We start from the raw sequence: 18,070 nt of genomic DNA on the forward strand, positions 1-18,070 counted from the left end.
TGCTGTGAGTCGACGGTGACACTGCACCTCTGTGCCACCCGAGTGTAGTTTATACATTAAAATGACTGTAATTATGTAAAAACATGAATTCCCTCTTTTCAGTATGTGTTTGCTTCAATGTGCTCAGGACACGTTCCCCATGTGAGGCTGGATGTAGATAATATCACTATAGCCTTCTTTCATCTCAGAAATATTGCTCAGGTAAGAAATATAATGCCACTCCATGATGCATTAAACCTAGTTCATGCTTTTTTTACCTCCAGGTTGGATTATTGTGATGCCTTACTGTCTGAATGATCTAACAGATGCATATACAAGCTCCAGCGAGAGTCCTTACTAAAACTAGAAGATATGACCACATCACCCCTATCTTATCCACACTGCAGTGGCTCCCAATCAAATTTCACACTGATTATAAACTACTACTATTTAACTATAAAGCACTAAATGTGCTTGATCTTGCGCCACAGTACCTGAATGAATTTCTGGTCCTTCATGACTTGCCACACTGACTTAGATCAAAAGGTGCAAGCTATCTGTTGGTACCTCAAATAGTGAAGGCTCCAGTAGAGGGACAGCCTTCTCTCACAAATCCCCCCAGTTATGCAACAGCCTTCCACGTCGTGTTCGGGTCTCAGACACAGTCTCAGTGTTTACGTCTTGGCTGAAAATATATTTGTTTAGTCAAGCCTTTTGTCAACAGCTTTTTATGACATAAAGTAGCAGATATGGAGGGTTCTTGGGCAGAGAATGTTTTGATAAGTGTTTTGAAGAGTGTATTGAAGTGCCCTTGACCAAGGCACCTAACCCCCAACTGCTCCACAGACTGCTCTGGGTATGTTGTACATTGTGGCAGTGGGGGCGTGGTCAAGCGTCGGTCTGTGACAGGAGGGCGGAGTCAGGGAAGGTAAGTGGCAGAATCACTACACCTGATTGTGGTAATCAGAGCGGGTGGGTGGAGCACAGAAGTACGGCAGGCCAGAACTGAGTTCCAAAAACTCTTTTTATTTGCACTTTTCAGTCGCAAACACACTCTACCAGCCACACGCATACACACACACATAAGTCATCTGGTCGGGGAGAGAGCTCTCTTCCTCTGCTCTCTCTCTCTTTATATAGGGTGCGGTCCCTGGGGAAGACACACAAACACAGGTTAACTAACATCAGGTGTAGTGATTCTGTCACTTACCTTCCCTGACTCCGCCCTCCTGTCACAGACCGACACTTGACCACGCCCCCACTGCCACATACATCAATCTGTGAAATGTCTGTAATGTAATGTAATGGTAAAATGGGATGTTTGGATGCTGCCCCCCTTACACGTTAATTGAGGTTTGTTGACGGTAGAATGGCCTTATGTACACCCTCAAGTCTCTGTTACGTTCTGACTCTCCCTTTTAGTTATGCCATCATATTTAGTCTTGCTGGAGTCCCCACTTGCACTCAGCACACAATGTTCACTGTTCGTAACCATTACATGACAGTGAGCATACCTATCAATCTGTGTTTCTCTCTCTCTCGTGCTACACATGCCACTCCTGAGATACCAGTGATGATGATCGGATGCGTTACTTAGTTCTCATCTCTTCACTCCTGTGGAGGATGACCCCTTATGGACAGCCTAAAGATCCACTTAGAAGATAGTGTTGGAGAAAAACAGTTTTGCTACGATGGCTCAAGACTGCAGTTGCCATGAACAGTTTTGCACTCAAGTCTCAATCAGTAAACAGTTGATAACTTCAACAAAATAGACTTCATGCCAAAGCTACAATGAATTTCCTGGTTACCCGGTTGCCCCTTTTCACTATATAGGACACAGTTATAGAAGTGAGGTATTTATAATCACACTGTCTGTTATCACCCAAATGAGGATGGGTTCCCTCAAGGTTTCTTCCTTTTGTCGTCTCAGGAGTTGCCACTGTCACCTCAGGTTTGCTCAGTCGGCATAAATTTATATCTGGCATTTATATAGTTCTGTAAAGTTGCTTTGCGACAATGTCTATTATTAAAAGTGCTATACAAATTAAATTGAATTGAATGTAAAGCAAGGATGCTGCAACAACTCAACAATCTGACAACACTGTAAGTGACACTGTCATGTGTTGTGGGGGCGGAGCTTCATGATGCTTCTTGAACCTTTATGATGTTTCCATATTAGCTTACAGAAAGTCCTCAGAATAGTTTAATTCAGCTAAGCCCATTCATCATGTTCACTGTTATATTAATGTGTCTGTGGCTTTCACTTGGTGAGTTCTGATTTTTTTTTTCAAAAACATTATGTGTTGAATTATTAATTAATTAGTCTGTGTGGTGTTAAGAAACAGCAGAATGTGGATCTGACTTGTGTAGTTCTGGCTTGATTATGTAAAGGTTAAAAACAGTATGTTCTCTATGACAGGTGACTCCATGGCAGATTCAATAGAGCCACTTTTCACTCGTAAAGTTGTACATGAAGGTGATGATGTCACTCTGTCCTGCAGCTACAGAAAATTCACTGATCCAGTAACCAACCTGCACTGGTACATACAGCATCCAAAATCTACACCTGAGTTCCTTCTTTATATTTTTCCAAGTGGAACTCTAAGTCCCAACCGTCCCCCAAGAATGTCTGCTAAAGTTAATGAAAAGAAGAAACAAGTGGATCTGCTCATCTCCTCTGCTGCTGTATCAGACTCTGCACTATACTACTGTGCTCTGCAGCCCACAGTGACAGGAAATCCAACTGCACTGTACAAAAACTTTCACACAGTTTTGTTTATACTGTCGGCAGTTCTGCTGATGATTTTGAGAAGTTTTTGATGAGAATCTCACTTTCTCTCTGAATATTTATAAAGGGATTATATTGATGCCACATGTTGTATAATAGTATCATAAAACATTAAAACAGTTTTATTATACTGAAGACAAGTGAACTAATAAGTTCCATAATTTGCATGCTCTCTGAACCTAATTTTACTGAATTCTCTCTTTTTTTTAAACTTTTTATTTTTAAACCTTTTTTATATGTTAAGAACAACTAGTAAGAAGCAGTTAAAGGAACAGTCCACCGTACTTCCATAATGAAATATGTTCTTCTCTGAATTGAGACGAGCTGATCCATACCTCTCCGAACTTTGTGCGACCTCCCAGTCAGTCAGACGCGCTGTTACTCCTGTTAGCAATGTAGCTAGGCTCAGCATGGCCAATGGTATTTTTTGGGGCTGTAGTTAGATGCGACCAAACTCTTCCACGTTTTTCCTGTTTACATAGGTTTATATGACCAGTGACATGAAACAAAGTTCAGTTACACAAATTGAAACGTGGCGATTTTCTATGCTATGGAAAGTCCGCACTATAATGACAGGCGTACTAACACCTTCTGCGCGCTTCGGCAGCGCATTGATACCTTCACTCAGGAGTTGTACCATTATAGTGCGGACTTTCCATAGCATAGAAAATCACTACGTTTCAATTTGTGTAACTGAACTTTGTTTCATGTCACTGGTCATATAAACCTATGTAAACAGGAAAAACGTGGAAGAGTTTGGTCGCATCTAACTACAGCCCCAAAAAATACCATTGGCCATGCTGAGCCTAGCTACATTGCTAACAGGAGTAACAGCGCGTCTGACTGACTGGGAGGTCGCGCAAAGCTCGGAGAGGTACGGATCAGCTCATCTCAATTCAGAGAAGAACATATTTCATTATGGAAGTACGGTGGACTGTTCCTTTAAGAAACAAAGCAAGAAGAAAAAGGAGAGAAATAACATGAGATCATGGGATGATCAGTAAATAAACACAGATTTGCCGAATTCAAAACAAAATATCCATACAGAGTATAATTATGGAAAAACACACCAGTTTCCCCACAGTTTTTCTCCCAGCTACTTTTGGAGCCATATTATTAGGTGACCAGATTTCTGAGAAGAAAACCGGGGTCATTTTCGGTTCAGCAGTGAAAATATCATTAAAACATCTAATGTTTTCATCTTTGTGATAAGAAGGTGCAACATTTCTGGTCTTCATGTATTTTGATCATGCATTGCATAAAAAGTGGCATTTTCCTCACTGAGTGCACCATAGGCCAATTCTGCAACTGCTTTAGGATCACATTCATTAAAGACAATGTGAAAATCTCTGGTATGGGTACATAGTTTACATTTATAGACTCTTAAATTGTAGGTGAGCTGAAATAGATGTTTTAGATTTCTCATCTCATTATCTCAAGCCGCTTTATCCTTCTACAGGGTCGCAGGCAAGCTGGAGCCTATCCCAGCTGACTACGGGTGAAAGGCGGGGTACACCCTGGACAAGTTGCCAGGTCATCACAGGGCTGACACATAGACACAGACAACCATTCACACTCACGGTCAATTTAGAGTCACCAGTTAACCTAACCTGCATGTCTTTGGACTGTGGGGGAAACCAGAGCACCCGGAGGAAACCCACGCGGACACGGGGAGAACATGCAAGCTCCACACAGAAAGGCCCTCGCCGGCCCCAGGGCTCAAACCCAGGACCTTCTTGCTGTGAGGCGACAGCGCTAACCACTACACCACGTGCCGCCCTGTTTTAGATTTATCAAAGTAAATATTTTAAATTAATTACCATATCTGCCACTAGTAATGGACAATGTATTTAAAAATATACAAAACACACTACACAATATAAATAAACAGTTTACTTCAATACAAGCAATTTTAAGGTATGGTAACATCTCATCTCATTATCTCTAGCCGCTTTATCCTTTTACAGGGTCGCAGGCAAGCTGGAGCCTATCCCAGCTGACTATGGGCGAAAGGCGGGGTACACCCTGGACAAGTCGCCAGGTCACCACAGGGCTGACACATAGACACAGACAACCATTCACACTCACGGTCAATTTAGAGTCACCAGTTAACCTAACTTGCATGTCTTTGGACTGTGGGGGAAAACGGAGCACCCGGAGGAAACCCACGCGGACACGGGGAGAACATGCAAACTCCGCACAGAAAGGCCCTCGCCAGCCCCGGGGCTCGAACCCAGGACCTTCTTGCTGTGAGGCAACAGCGCTAACCACTACACCACCGTGCCGCCCCTATGGTAACATTATTATTATTATTATTATTATTATTGAGGATACATATGATTCCCAATCTCCTGTAGCCTAAATTGTAGCCAAAGCTGAACTGATGGCCTCACCTACGGTAAATGAGTAGCCTTAATCAAAACGTGTAGTGTGCAAAATGTGTAGTCTGCAAAACGTGTAGTCCGCTACACATCACAAAAAATTATTTAGATTACTGACACTTTGGTCACCTTACCATAAGCCTACAGCTTTACAGAGCCAGCTACTCTGTGGCATAACACACCAATTTGTGTGTAAGTTAGCTTATGCTGTTAAACTGTTAAAATTTTAGCTCAGCTGGATTTCTGTTACAGCAACGCTACATCTAGCAACAACTTCAGCTGACTGATTGGCGCTCACTGAGCTTTCTCCTGCTAGCATTGGCCGCAGTAGGCTACGGTTTGTTTGGTCAACCGCTACATCTCAATGCAGTGTGACAAGATCGCAAAATGTAGCTTACACATTTAAAGGTTAAATAACAGATGACAAACAATGTCACTTAGGCCTACAAGAAAAGATGATGGTTCACCTGTCCAGGAGCGAATGAAGTGGTCTGTCAAAGCTGAATAAATGACTTGAGTTTAGGCAAAGATTATAGCCCTCCGCTAAAACAGTTGTTCCTCAGGTCAACCGATCAAAATACTGGAAAGGCTATGGCCAGAGGTGTTCTAGAACATCTCTGCTATCGGCCTGAGCCCATCTTAAAGTGATCCACAAAACAATATGTGAGGCGTCTGCTGAAATCTGGTAAATGTTTCAGTATTTTTTTTTCGGGTTTGTGGTCATGGTTAAAAATGGGGACATTTCCAGAGACAGCTCCAGCTAGGGACAGTTTAACAGCATAAGCTAACTTACACATAAATTGGTGTGTTATGCCACAGAGTAGCTGGCTATGTAAAGCTGTAGGCTTATGGTAATGTTACCAACATGTGAATAATTTGTATAATGGCCCTCATTTACCAATCAAGCATAGAAACCAGGTCCAAGTGTAGAAATCAGAATATGGCAGTGTTCATGTGTGATTCATGAAACATTCCTATATTGCCAATCACGGCATAAGACTGATCGGTCATTGATAAATGTAGCATCTGTAAATCATCGTCATTTAAATATCACACCCCTAAATATTCTCGGTTTAGAGTCTGTGCCCAAGACTTTCCAACATGGATAGGCATGATACGTTCAAGAAGAAACATTTCTCCACCCTCCAAATAGAAGCTCAAATGTCCAATTGAACAAATTATTTCTATTTGGCAGCCAGAAAAGTAGCATCATAGAAAGTCAGAAAAATGCTATATTGAAATCACTGCTGCGGTCAACAGCATTTTGCCATCAACAACTGAAATCCAGCTGTTTGATTATTTAATTTATACATCCATGAGATATATAGCCTATATTCTGTCCATAATAATAAGGATATACTAGCTTATATCGCAAATCTTTAGATGTGGGTGAAGAAATAATTGTCAGATCTCAAACAAGCCACAAAAATTATACAGTTGTGGAGTTTCTTATTTCCTCATTTTCATGACGTTTCAGGCAGCAGTGGTGTTCAGCCTTCAGCTAGACAAACTGGTCTGGAGCCACCCACAGAGCCAACCAACCACGAGCTGTGAGAGAGAGCATGTGCCTGATCAACTTCATTTCATTTACTAATATACATCAATTCCTGCATTTCACGTCTGCAACACATTCCAAAAAAAAGTTGGGACAGGGAAATTTAGGGCTAGTGATGGGGTAAAACAATTAAACAATGATGTAATTTAAAACAGATGATGCCAACAGGTGATTGTAATCATGATTTGGTACAAAATCGATATCCAGGAAAAGCCTAGTCTTTGAGGAGCAAAGATGGGCCGAGGATTTCCAGTTTGTCAACAAATGCGTGAGAAAATTATTGAAATGTTGAAAAACAAATGTTCCTCAAAGAAATAAAGGAAGGGATTTGGATATTTCACCCTCTACATTGCATTATATCATTAACTTATTCAAGGAATATGGAGGAGTTTCAGTGCACAAGCCTCAGCTGAACACCTGTGATCAGGGGCGTATCACCCGCGGGGGATGCGTACGTTTCATCCCCCCCACTTTTGTTGAAACACAATTTCATCCCCCGCACTTTTGTCAGATTAAAATGACATCATTATGAAAATTATACAGCTACTATAAAATGTGTAACAAGGAAGTAAACTATTGCCATAACGTTAGACAAAAAACAGCCACGCAACGGACTCAAAACAGTTTTTCTCACCCGAACTTGGCGGACTCGCTCAGTCACCAAAACTGTCTTGTTTGTGTCACCACGCCAGTATTTAGTATTCCAATCGAGTATGTAAAGTTTTTTTTAAATTGAAATTCAATCTCAATACAAAGCATGTGCACACTTAAGATTATAACCCAGTACATGTTACATGCTCATATAAGAGTATTTTAAAGAACTTAACATTACATCTCACTTGTAGTCAAAAAACATAAAACAAACAAGACAAACACAAAACAAAGAAAGAAAGAAAGAAAAAGAGAAAGAAAAGAACAAAGAAAGAAGAAAAAAAACACTGCCATCTACATAGCCAAGTCTCTTTGTACTAACACAACTACCACAGACAATAAAAATAGGACAGTAATTTCATTTCTACATGTACAAGGGCTGTTAGATAAAATTGCAGATAATATTTTTAAGGACAGTTGCTTTCTTACTTGTCATTTTATTAAGTGAATTCCAGTATGTATTAAATTCTGTTTTAAATACTATAAAGTGAGGGAACGTTTTTAGATATCTGGTTTTATGAATAAAGAATTTACCTAAAATTATAACAACATTCACCATGTAATTCTCTTCTGAGTTTCCCCTTGTGGTGCCAAAAAGAATTTCTTCAGCTGTAAGTCTAGGTCCAGATATTGCCAACCAGTTCTTCACAGCAACCCAAAAACTTTGTGTTCCCAAACAATCACTGAAAATGTGTACAGTTGCATCTATTTCTTTCTTACAGAACACACATAGCTCTAAATCAATATTAAATCTGTGGTGTAGCAATTCTTTTGATGGATATATGTTATTAATGGTTTTAAAATGCACCTCTTTTGCTTTTGGTGGAATTGGGAACTTCAAATATTTAGTTCTGAGTGAGACTAACTGGCTTTCAGTAAAAGAAGTTGTATTTCTTATTGGTCTCACCGGGTGAAACTCTTCTCGTAAGCATTCTCTTATAAACTTGTTTGTACTTTTAATATCTAGTAGATGCACACCTTTCACAATTAAATCAGGCAACTTGGGTTGTAAACTGTCATATTTCAAATAGTTTTGGATAGTTTTAATCAAACCTTCAGGGATAGCTTTAATGACATTATGAAATTGTCGTTTCGGGGGGGGGGGGGGGGGGAACCATACTTAACACAAAATGTATTATAAGAAAAAATGTTCCCTTCATCATCCAAAATATCCAATATGGAACAAATATTCTTCTCTTTCCATTCTTTTATATACAAGGATTTACGACTCAATGTAACATATGTATTGTTCAAAATAGAGGAAGAATGGGGTGTGAAATTGTGCTTGTAGATAAGTTTCCAGTACATTAGAACTTGCTGGTGAAAGTCTGACAATTTGATTGGTAATTTTGAAATGGCAAAGTCACATGACAGGAGATAAGGCAAGCCACCAACTCTACTAAAGATCAGTCTGGGTATACAGTACCAAAAGGCTTCACTCTTCTTCAAGTACTCCTTAATCCAGTTAAGTTTAATCATGCCATTTAAACAGTTAAAGTCAATAACTTTTAACCCCCCCCCCCCCTCTTTAAAGTCCTTGACAATGTATGCTTTCTGTAAATAGTGAGTTTTATTCCTCCATATAAAGCTGAAATTAGCTTGATTAACAGCTTTAATTTCATCTTTTGGGATGGCTAAGGAGTGTGAAGGATAGATGCACCTAGATAAAAATTCCATTTTTGTTAGGTACACCCTGCCAAAAACAGACAAGTCTCTTTGCTGCCATATATCCAGCCTTGTTTTCCCTTTCTGAATGGTGTCTGTTATATTAAGCTTGATTCTTCTCTGTTTGTCAAGTATTTTATTTCCCTTTTAACTGGTATACTATTAATGACCAACTCTTCACATTGTTTGATAGGCATGAGCTCACATTTGGTGATATTAAAGGAACAGTCCACCGTACTTCCATAAGGAAATATGCTCTTATCTGAATTGAGACGAGCTGCTCCATACCTCTCCGAGCTTTGCGCGACCTCTCAGTCAGTCAGACGCAGTCAGACGCGCTGTCACTCCTGTTAGCAATGTAGCTAGGCTCAGTATGGCCAATGGTATTTTTTGGGGCTGTAGTTAGATGCGACCAAACTCTTCCGCATTTTTCCTGTTTACATAGGTTATATGACCAGTGACATGAAACAAGTTCAATTACACAAATTGAAACGTAGCGATTTTCTATGCTATGGAAAGTCCGCACTATAATGACAGGCGTACTAACACCTTCTGCGCGCTTCGGCAGCGCATTGATACGGAGCTCAGATATCAATGCGCTGCCGAAGCGCGCAGAAGGTGTTAGTACGCCTGTCATTATAGTGCGGACTTTCCATAGCATAGAAAATCGCTATGTTTCAATTTGTGTAACTGAACTTGTTTCATATCACTGGTCATATAACCTATGTAAACAGGAAAAATGCGGAAGAGTTTGGTCGCATCTAACTACAGCCCCAAAAAATACCATTGGCCATACTGAGCCTAGCTACATTGCTAACAGGAGTGACAGCGCGTCTGACTGCATCTGACTGACTGGGAGGTCGCGCAAAGCTCGGAGAGGTACGGAGCAGCTCGTCTCAATTCAGATAAGAACATATTTCATTATGGAAGTACGGTGGACTGTTCCTTTAAGGCATAAACCTGAGGCTTTGGAGAACATTTCAATCCCTTTAATCGCCACTGGGATTTGATGTTTATCCTTCAGAAAAATTGTTGTGTCATCCACTAATTGACTTATGACTATATCTGTATCAAGCACACGGAGTGCTGTTAGTTCTGTGTAATTTTTAATATGAATAGCCAACATTTCTACTGCCAAGATAAATAGGTATGGGCTAATAGGACAGCCTTGTCTTACCCCTACTTGAATTGGAAAACGTGTGGTTGTTCCGCTGGGTAGAGCAACCACACCATTTATGTCCTTGTAACATGTCTTGACAAAATTACAGAATCCATTCCCAAAACCAAAGTATTCAAGAGACTGAAAGAGGAAGTTATGTTCTAAAGTATCAAATGCTTTGAAAAAATCTAGAAACAGTATAAAACCTTCATTTTCTATCATATCACTGTAATCTATAATGTCCAGAATTAACTTGATGTTATTATGAATAGATCTATTCTTCATAAAGCCTGACTGAGACTCACTAACACATTGTTCAATACCTGTTTTAAGACGGTTTGCAAAAACATAAGTTAAAATCTTGTAGTCTGTTGTGAGAAGTGTAATAGGTCTTCTATTATCTAAAACCAGTGAATTTTTCCCTGGTTTGGGAATTAGTATTATAATACCTTGTTTCATGGATGGGGAAAGTGTGTGGCTGTTTAATATTTCAAGGAATGTATGGAAAAGAAAATGGTGCACGTCTGGCCAAAAATGTTTGTAGAAATTGGCAGTTAAGCCATCAACCCCCGGGGATTTGTTAATTTTAATTTTACTGATAACTGCATCCATTTCTTGAATCTGTAACTCTCCATCACAAGTGTCCCTGAATACTTCTGTAATTTGTGGAATGTGGTGTTTAATACCTTCAAAGAAAGTGAGTGCCTCGTTCTCTGAGAACTTGGAAGTATACAGTTGGCTATAGAAGGTTAGAATCTCTTTAGAAATAACCCTTTGATCCTTGCATAGGTTATTATCAATCAGTAAAGATCGTATTTCATTCCTTTGCTGTCTGGTTTTTTCAAGGCGACAAAAATATGCTGAGTTTTTTTCCCCCTCTTCTATCCACCTAGCCCGAGATCTAACACAAGCACCCTTGGCTTTTCTTGCATACATATCATCCAACTTTGTCTGCAGAGTCAATAGAGTTTGTTTGTCATTATCTGTAAGTGTGGGCTTGTTGCATGTGGCATTCAGCTCCTTAATGAGCTGCAGTTCCTCTTGTCTTTGAGACTTTTTAAGATTTTTACTGTAAGCGATTGAATATTGTCTTATTTTATACGTACAGAATTCCCATTTCAGTATGTATGAGGAAAAATCCTCCATATCCATAACCTCTTTTATAAGTTGATTGACACCCGTACAGTAACAATCATGTGAAAGTAACTCTGAGTTAAATTTCCAATAACCCTTAGAATGAAATTGTGGTTCGGGGGTTTTAGTACCAGAGAGATAACTGAATGATCTGTTAACGGAGCTGCTGACATTCTTACATCAGACACCAGTCCTAAAAGAGGGTCTGATAGCAACCAGTAATCCAACCTAGACAGATGACTCCCATTTGGTTGAAACCAAGAAAATTGTACTTTGTGTAGTGCCTCCAGGCGTCTTGTAGCGCATTTGAATGGCAGAATTCTTGAAATGTCTTATTCGGTGAATAAGTATGGCCTCTTGGGGGAGACCTATCCAACCATTCATCATTTACCAAATTAAGATCCCCTCCTATTAATACATTTTCACATTGGTAAGATAGTTTGCATCTCTCTATTTCGTTTGTCATGTCTTTTAACAAGTCCAAATTCTTCTGTCTGTTGTTGTACCCATACACATTCAGCAAAATGAGCCTTGAGTCATTTAAGTGACTCAAAAATAGTTTTTACCAACTCAGAGTGATTTCCTGCCTCAAATCCTTCCTATCTCATAATGATCTTGAAATAGTCATCCATGCTTTTATCACATCACGACTGGATTACTGCAATTCCCTTTATCTTGGCCTCCCTCAAACCTCACTTAGACGTTTACAGCTGGTCCAAAATGCAGCTGCACGTCTGTTAACTGGCACCAGGAGACGTGAGCACATCACTCCCATTCTGGCCTCCTTGCACTGGCTCCCAATCTTTTTCAGAATACAATTTAAAGTCTTATTATTTGTTTTTAAAGCACTCAGTGGGCTGGCCCCAGCCTACATCAATGACCTTTTACAGCCCCACTCAGTCCAAAGGTCTCTAAGATCCTCTAACACAGGGCTTCTTCATGTACCTCGCTCGCGGCTGAAGCAGAGAAGTGACAGAGCTTTTTCTGTTGCTGCTCCACGTCTCTGGAATCAGCTCCCACCGGACATTAGATCTGCTCCCTCCATCTCTGCCTTTAAATCTAGGCTAAAAACCCATCTCTATTCCTTGGCCTTTCCCTAACCATCAGCTTATTGTTATTGTTGTTATCATTATAGTTTTATTTTATTTATTTCTTTTTATTTTTCTTTTTGATCATTTGTCTTTTAATACTGACTCTGTACAGCACTTTGGTCAGTGTATGCTGTGTTTAAATGTGCTATACAAATTAAGCTTACTTACTTACTTACTTACTAAGTCCATCACTGCAATCAACCAATGTCCATGTTCGTCTGCCTTCACATACAAGTGTTTCCCAGAAGTTATTTAGCAAAATTGCCATTCCTCCTGACCGTTCTGTGCCATGACTGAAAAAAATCTTTTCTCCCCATTGTTGTGTCCAAAACGTTTCATCCTCCCTCATAGAATGTGTCTCCTGCATAAACGTGAAAGTATTTTTCTGCCCTTTGCAAAACAAAAACAAAGTTTTCCTTTCCGTGTTGTCTTTAAGACCCCTTACATTTAGAGATGTAACTGAAACTTCTGTGGTAAACAACAACATAAATAAAAGAACGATGGACAAAAAAATAAAAGAAAAGAGCCAAACAGGCTACTCTAGTGGCTTTAAATCAAGCACCTGCCGTCAAAAGTAACGGTAAGTTTTTAACTTCAGCAACGCCCCTAATAAACATTTTCCTCCCTTTACATTTTATCGTAGTCAGCTGGTATACCCGATCACCTTTCCTATTCCTGAATGCGTTGTCCGTTGATGAATCCGAAGGGTCCTCTGAAGAATGCCTTCATTCCCTGCTGTCTCGCTCTTTCAATCTTTGGCCAGAGCGCGTTGCGAGCATCTCGTTCCGCTGTGGTGAGGTCCTCTTTGAAGCGTACCTTCCTCTCGGCGCACACCCTGTCGTCCTTCGCTTGTTTCCAAAGTGCGTCGCGGTGGGTTCTTGAGGTGAATTGTAAGATGATCTGACGAGTCTTTCCTGGTTTTGGTTTCCCCAGTCTGTGAACAGTGTCCAGAATTATGTCCATTTTGTGTGACCATTCTGGTATCATCCTTGTTATTAGCTCTGCTACCTCCTGTCGGGTATTCTCGCCCTCAGTTTCGGGGAGCCCATTTAGACGGAGGTTCCATCTTCTTTGATATCGCTCCAATTCCTCAGTTTTTTCTTGCAGCTCCAAATTCTCCTTCTGAAGCTCCTGCACCGCATTTTCAAGCAATTTAGTCTTTTCTTGTCCCTCTTTGATGTTCGCAGCGTTAAACTCCGCTGCCTTTGCGACGTTAGCTATCATGATGTTGTTCTGTTTTAGCTGTGCACCGAAGTCCTCTACTAATGCCGTTAAGTTCTGGGTAGCAGCTAGGACGTCCACATTAGACACGAATTCCGGCTGTAGTTTCGGCATTCCCTTCTGTTTCTTAGCAGAGACGGTGACATTGGATGGAGGGCTGTGTTGTCTTCTTCTTACCACAGAGCAAGTTGCCTCCATATCCTCTGTTTCTTCTTGGCGAACGTTAACTTCGTTAGCCAATGCTAGGCTCAGCTCGGCCCCTATTTCCAGCATCAACTTTATTTCACTTCCCGAGGCTTTAACTTCCTCGAACATCATTTTTCTGGCTTCGGCTGACTAAAAACGAGGTAAACGTTGGGAGAATATTTTAATGTTGGACTAGGCTTGCAGAGCATACCAAATGCGTGACTACTCAGCACGCCATCTTGCCGGAAGGTCCAAATAAGCTTGACCTCGACGTGATTTGAACACGCAGCCTTCTGATCTGGAGTCAGACGCGCTACCATTGCGCCACGAGGTCCCTGAGTACATAGAGAAGTAGAACATGTTTTTAGGCTTTTGTGTGATCACGTTGGGGATAATTAAGCTATTTTGTAGAACCATATTGAGTCCTCCTCAATCTCCTGTGAGTGGCTAACTTTTTGGTTTTGAAGTAGGGGTACACCATTTTAATGGTGCATGTCCATATCAACAACCTCCAAAACCTTGATTGATTATATGAACCTACATTGATTATATTACTGCTCTTGATTATGTCATCCAAAAATGTTAAGTTCCATTACATTATACTTAGTAGCAGCAGACACTTTTATCCAAAGCAACTTGGATAGGTTTGCTTGACATGTGCACTTAAATGTCTGTATAATATTAAAAAGTGAGTAATGTATGAATGATCTATTCTAAGAAGGCTGTAAACATGGCTGCGAAGTAGCATGACACAAACACGTCTTAATAGTGTAGCTGTGTGTCATGTTCAGAAGAACAAACTTGACCTGTTGGACAGACAAATGATTGCTCAACAATTTGTTTCTTATAAGGAGCAAAGAAAAAACACATTTGGTTGTTTCAAACACAAATAGTGTGTCAGGGTAAAGTAAGGTTGTCAGGATTTGTTGACAGTGATGTTAAATAGTAGTAGTTACTAGTTGTAAAGTCAGTTGAGGCAAGTTTTTTATTACAAGTGTGTGTGTTTGTACCAAGTCTACTTTTCATGCATTATTACTGTTTATCACTTTTTAGAAGAGTTTTTCAATTGAGATTTAAAGGCATTTCAAATCGAATGAATGTTCAATAAATGTTGTACAGTAATGTTATTTGGCCATTAAGTGTTTGTTGTATGTGTAGTCTATTGCATCATTTTCAAATTTTAAGCATTAAACCTGATGTAATGCATGATGCAAACAAGTTTTGTACACGAGTTTGAATAATTAAAGACATTAAAAGCAGGAACTGCCCCGTCTTATTTGAATGCTATACTAAAGAGGTCCTTCCAGGATGCTGCGCTTCTCCAACATGAACTGATTAGCCATGCCTCCTGCTCACACAAAGCGATCCCAGTCCAAACTGTTATGCATGATGGTGTATGATCTATACACTGTGTATGACTTCTTGGGCTATGTGAAGTTTTTGGTTTTGTTTATATCAGTGTATACCAGTGTAGGCAGCAATACTGACATCTCTGTTATAGAACAGTATCCTGTTACCTAGAATTATCACTCAATACTTTTTGCCTTCACTTACTGAATAATTACATAGCCCTGGCAGTAACAACACCAAAACCCAACATGATACCATAGATCTCTGCATGAAATGCAGAACTCGGCTGGAGTCAACTGGATTTATAGGCTTTCTGCTGTCCTCCCTTTCATTTGCATCCATGGACCATGGGTATGAAAAAGTTCCATATCGGTCATTGACAGTACATCACAGTGTACACGCCAGGCGTGTATATAGCCATAAACCGATTTCTAATGATATGGCTTCCCCATTCCAGAACACCCCCACTTTTGGAAAGCTTGATACGCCCGTGATTGGGGCTATTGCCGCAGTCTGTTGATTCAACCATACTCAAGACCTGTTGATTCAACTGATACAAAAAAACAAAAAGTGGGTAATGTCTGTTCAGTGCTCTTGTAATCATAGGACACCTTATGCACAAAATAGCTCTAACATTGCTGTCCTATTAAAAGTCCAAAGGCCCTTGAGTATTCAGTACACCATTCTTTTGGGATATTCCATCTGTTAACTATGAATATGCACTGTCTCCTTAATCACTAATGTCAAGATCAGTAAAGTCATCACTCTCAGATGTTAAAAATTCAGAAATGTCACTATCAGAAATATTCTCCGTATCTGTATCCTCTGTTTCAGACGTTTCATCGTCACCAAAGCACTCGTCACCAGTTCTTGAAGCATGTTCTCCTTCGCTTTGTTCCTCATGAAGTGGTTCACTCTCTTCCAGGGTCTCATCTGTACAATCAGTTGAACCTGAAAGTGATGTTAACATTTTGAGCAAGGTGAAAATTTAAGAGAAGAAAAATGAAAAGAACTGACTTGGACCTGGATAAAGAAATTTATCTACCATAAACTTGTCGTTTTCTGGAGGATTTCCTGTTCTTTGGTCGAGCTGGGCCACTCTCATCTACTGTCTCAAGATCTGCATCATATTCAGCTGAGCCTGCAAGACAGAACATTGGATTCAATGTAAATGCACTTTGTTCTTAAATTTGAAAAGAATTAGATCAAATTAGAGAAACACTGCTTACCCTTCTGTTGATCCTTTCTCTTGGTCTTTTTCTTGGAGAGACTTGGTGGCAGTTGTGGACATGTAAACCAAATTGGCTGGATACCCTCGTCTGTTCTTTCCCAACCGCTGCCACTGTCGATGGATGGGTACTCTATATTTGGCTGCAGACACTGGTACCATATCTGTGCCTGGAAGTTACTCCTCTTTATGTGCTCATCAGCGCTGCTCTCATCTGGCAAGATCCCTGAACTCGATTTAACCTTCTGCTTGCTGTACATCCGTATTCTGGTCTGCAGAAATTATTCCTCATCCAAACTGCTATCTATTCTTGACCACCTGTCTGCTAACTCCTGATACCGTTTCAGCCCATCTTTTGCCACTTTGGAAAAATCTTCTTTCGCTTTAATGCAACTATTGCAAAGAACACACAATTCTCCGTCACTGGCTCCCTGGCTCAAAAGCGGTTTTGCTGCCATTACTGTGGTTTACACAAAAGTCTATTGCTTGCCTGCCAACAGCATCACAGAGACTCTGGTGATGCTGGAAAAGAAATCACAGTTATTTATCCCCATTAAAATTTGTGAACTGGGTGATATTTCTATGATTTTAGTTTTCTAAAAACTGGGATTAGAGATAGATTAGATGTCAATTAGAGATAACCAGTTATCCCGCAGTTATCTAATACACAGAAACAGGACATGAAACCTTACATGAACATGAGAATATCATACAATTCATTTGAATTCAACAAACTATGTCCCTTGATCACAAATCACACAAGACCATTTCTCCATGGTGGGGCGCCATTTTGGATTTTCTGATTGACCAAATGGTCAGATTTGCAAAATACCTTCAGAAATGGATTCCCTGACCATGAAAACCTATGAATAGACACCAGAATTACGGCTGTAGTCCTTCTAGAACAGGAGATATGATACTTTGTAGTTTAGGGGGCCGCATACGGCGGCCATCTTGGATTTGCATGATGAAAAAACTGGGTAAGGATTTGAAAGCCATGGAATCTTATTTCTCTCACCATAAATCATCAATTTAGGCCAAAAAAACAGATCTTTGGACAATTTCCTCCCACACAGGACCGATTTTAGGTATCCTGGCGGCCATCTAGGAATTTTGGCAGCTATCTTGGATTCTGAGCACATTTCAAGATGGCGCAAAATCTTAATTTGATCAGTATGGTCTGAAGTACCAGAATCTGTTGAAAAAACTTTGACAGGAAAAAAGGGCAGTTTTTACCTGGCTCAGCCCTGTCTATATAGGGTAAGGTGGCCTGGGCCAGTCTCTTGCATCTTTACAGCTTTCTTAGCCATTGCAAACAGGCAGAGAAAAAAAAAATAAGCCAGTAAGTAAATAAAAAGAAAGTAGAAGGTAGGAAATATTGTGTCTCATGAAAAAGTAAGAAAAATAATTACTGCAGACTAACAGTCCAGTTGCTTGTTAAACATGGAGAAAACCAGAAAACAGGGAAGAATCAGACCAGACAAAAAAAAGAAAGAATTTTCTTTATTTTTTGAGCAAAATAACTCTTTCTAGGACTACTATAATATCACACAGATACATAGAACAGAAAAAGCAAACCCCTCTTTTAGCTCTCTACTGTCAAACATATACTCTTATATAAAAAACACAAGCATTAAACTGACATATTAAAGAAAAGTTTGCTTTTTTTTTTTTAGTTTTTA

At 40.0% G+C, this 18,070-nt stretch overlaps 1 non-coding gene and 1 gene segment (V, D, J or C); one reads left to right on the forward strand and one right to left on the reverse strand.

Moving 5' to 3' along the window:
* Positions 1 to 2,206: 2,206 nt before the first annotated feature.
* LOC132884137 (T cell receptor alpha variable 36/delta variable 7-like) lies at positions 2,207 to 2,799 on the forward strand. The segment is given in 2 exon segments: positions 2,207 to 2,246; positions 2,399 to 2,799. Coding segments are annotated over 2 exon segments (441 nt in total).
* Positions 2,800 to 14,072: 11,273 nt separating this feature from the next.
* Positions 14,073 to 14,144, reverse strand: trnaw-cca (transfer RNA tryptophan (anticodon CCA)). The gene has a single exon. It is a non-coding gene; the product is annotated as a tRNA-Trp (tRNA).
* Positions 14,145 to 18,070: the final 3,926 nt, after the last annotated feature.

This window comes from Neoarius graeffei, chromosome 1 (assembly GCF_027579695.1).
Source record: "Neoarius graeffei isolate fNeoGra1 chromosome 1, fNeoGra1.pri, whole genome shotgun sequence".
In the NCBI taxonomy this organism is placed as follows: domain Eukaryota; kingdom Metazoa; phylum Chordata; class Actinopteri; order Siluriformes; family Ariidae; genus Neoarius; species Neoarius graeffei.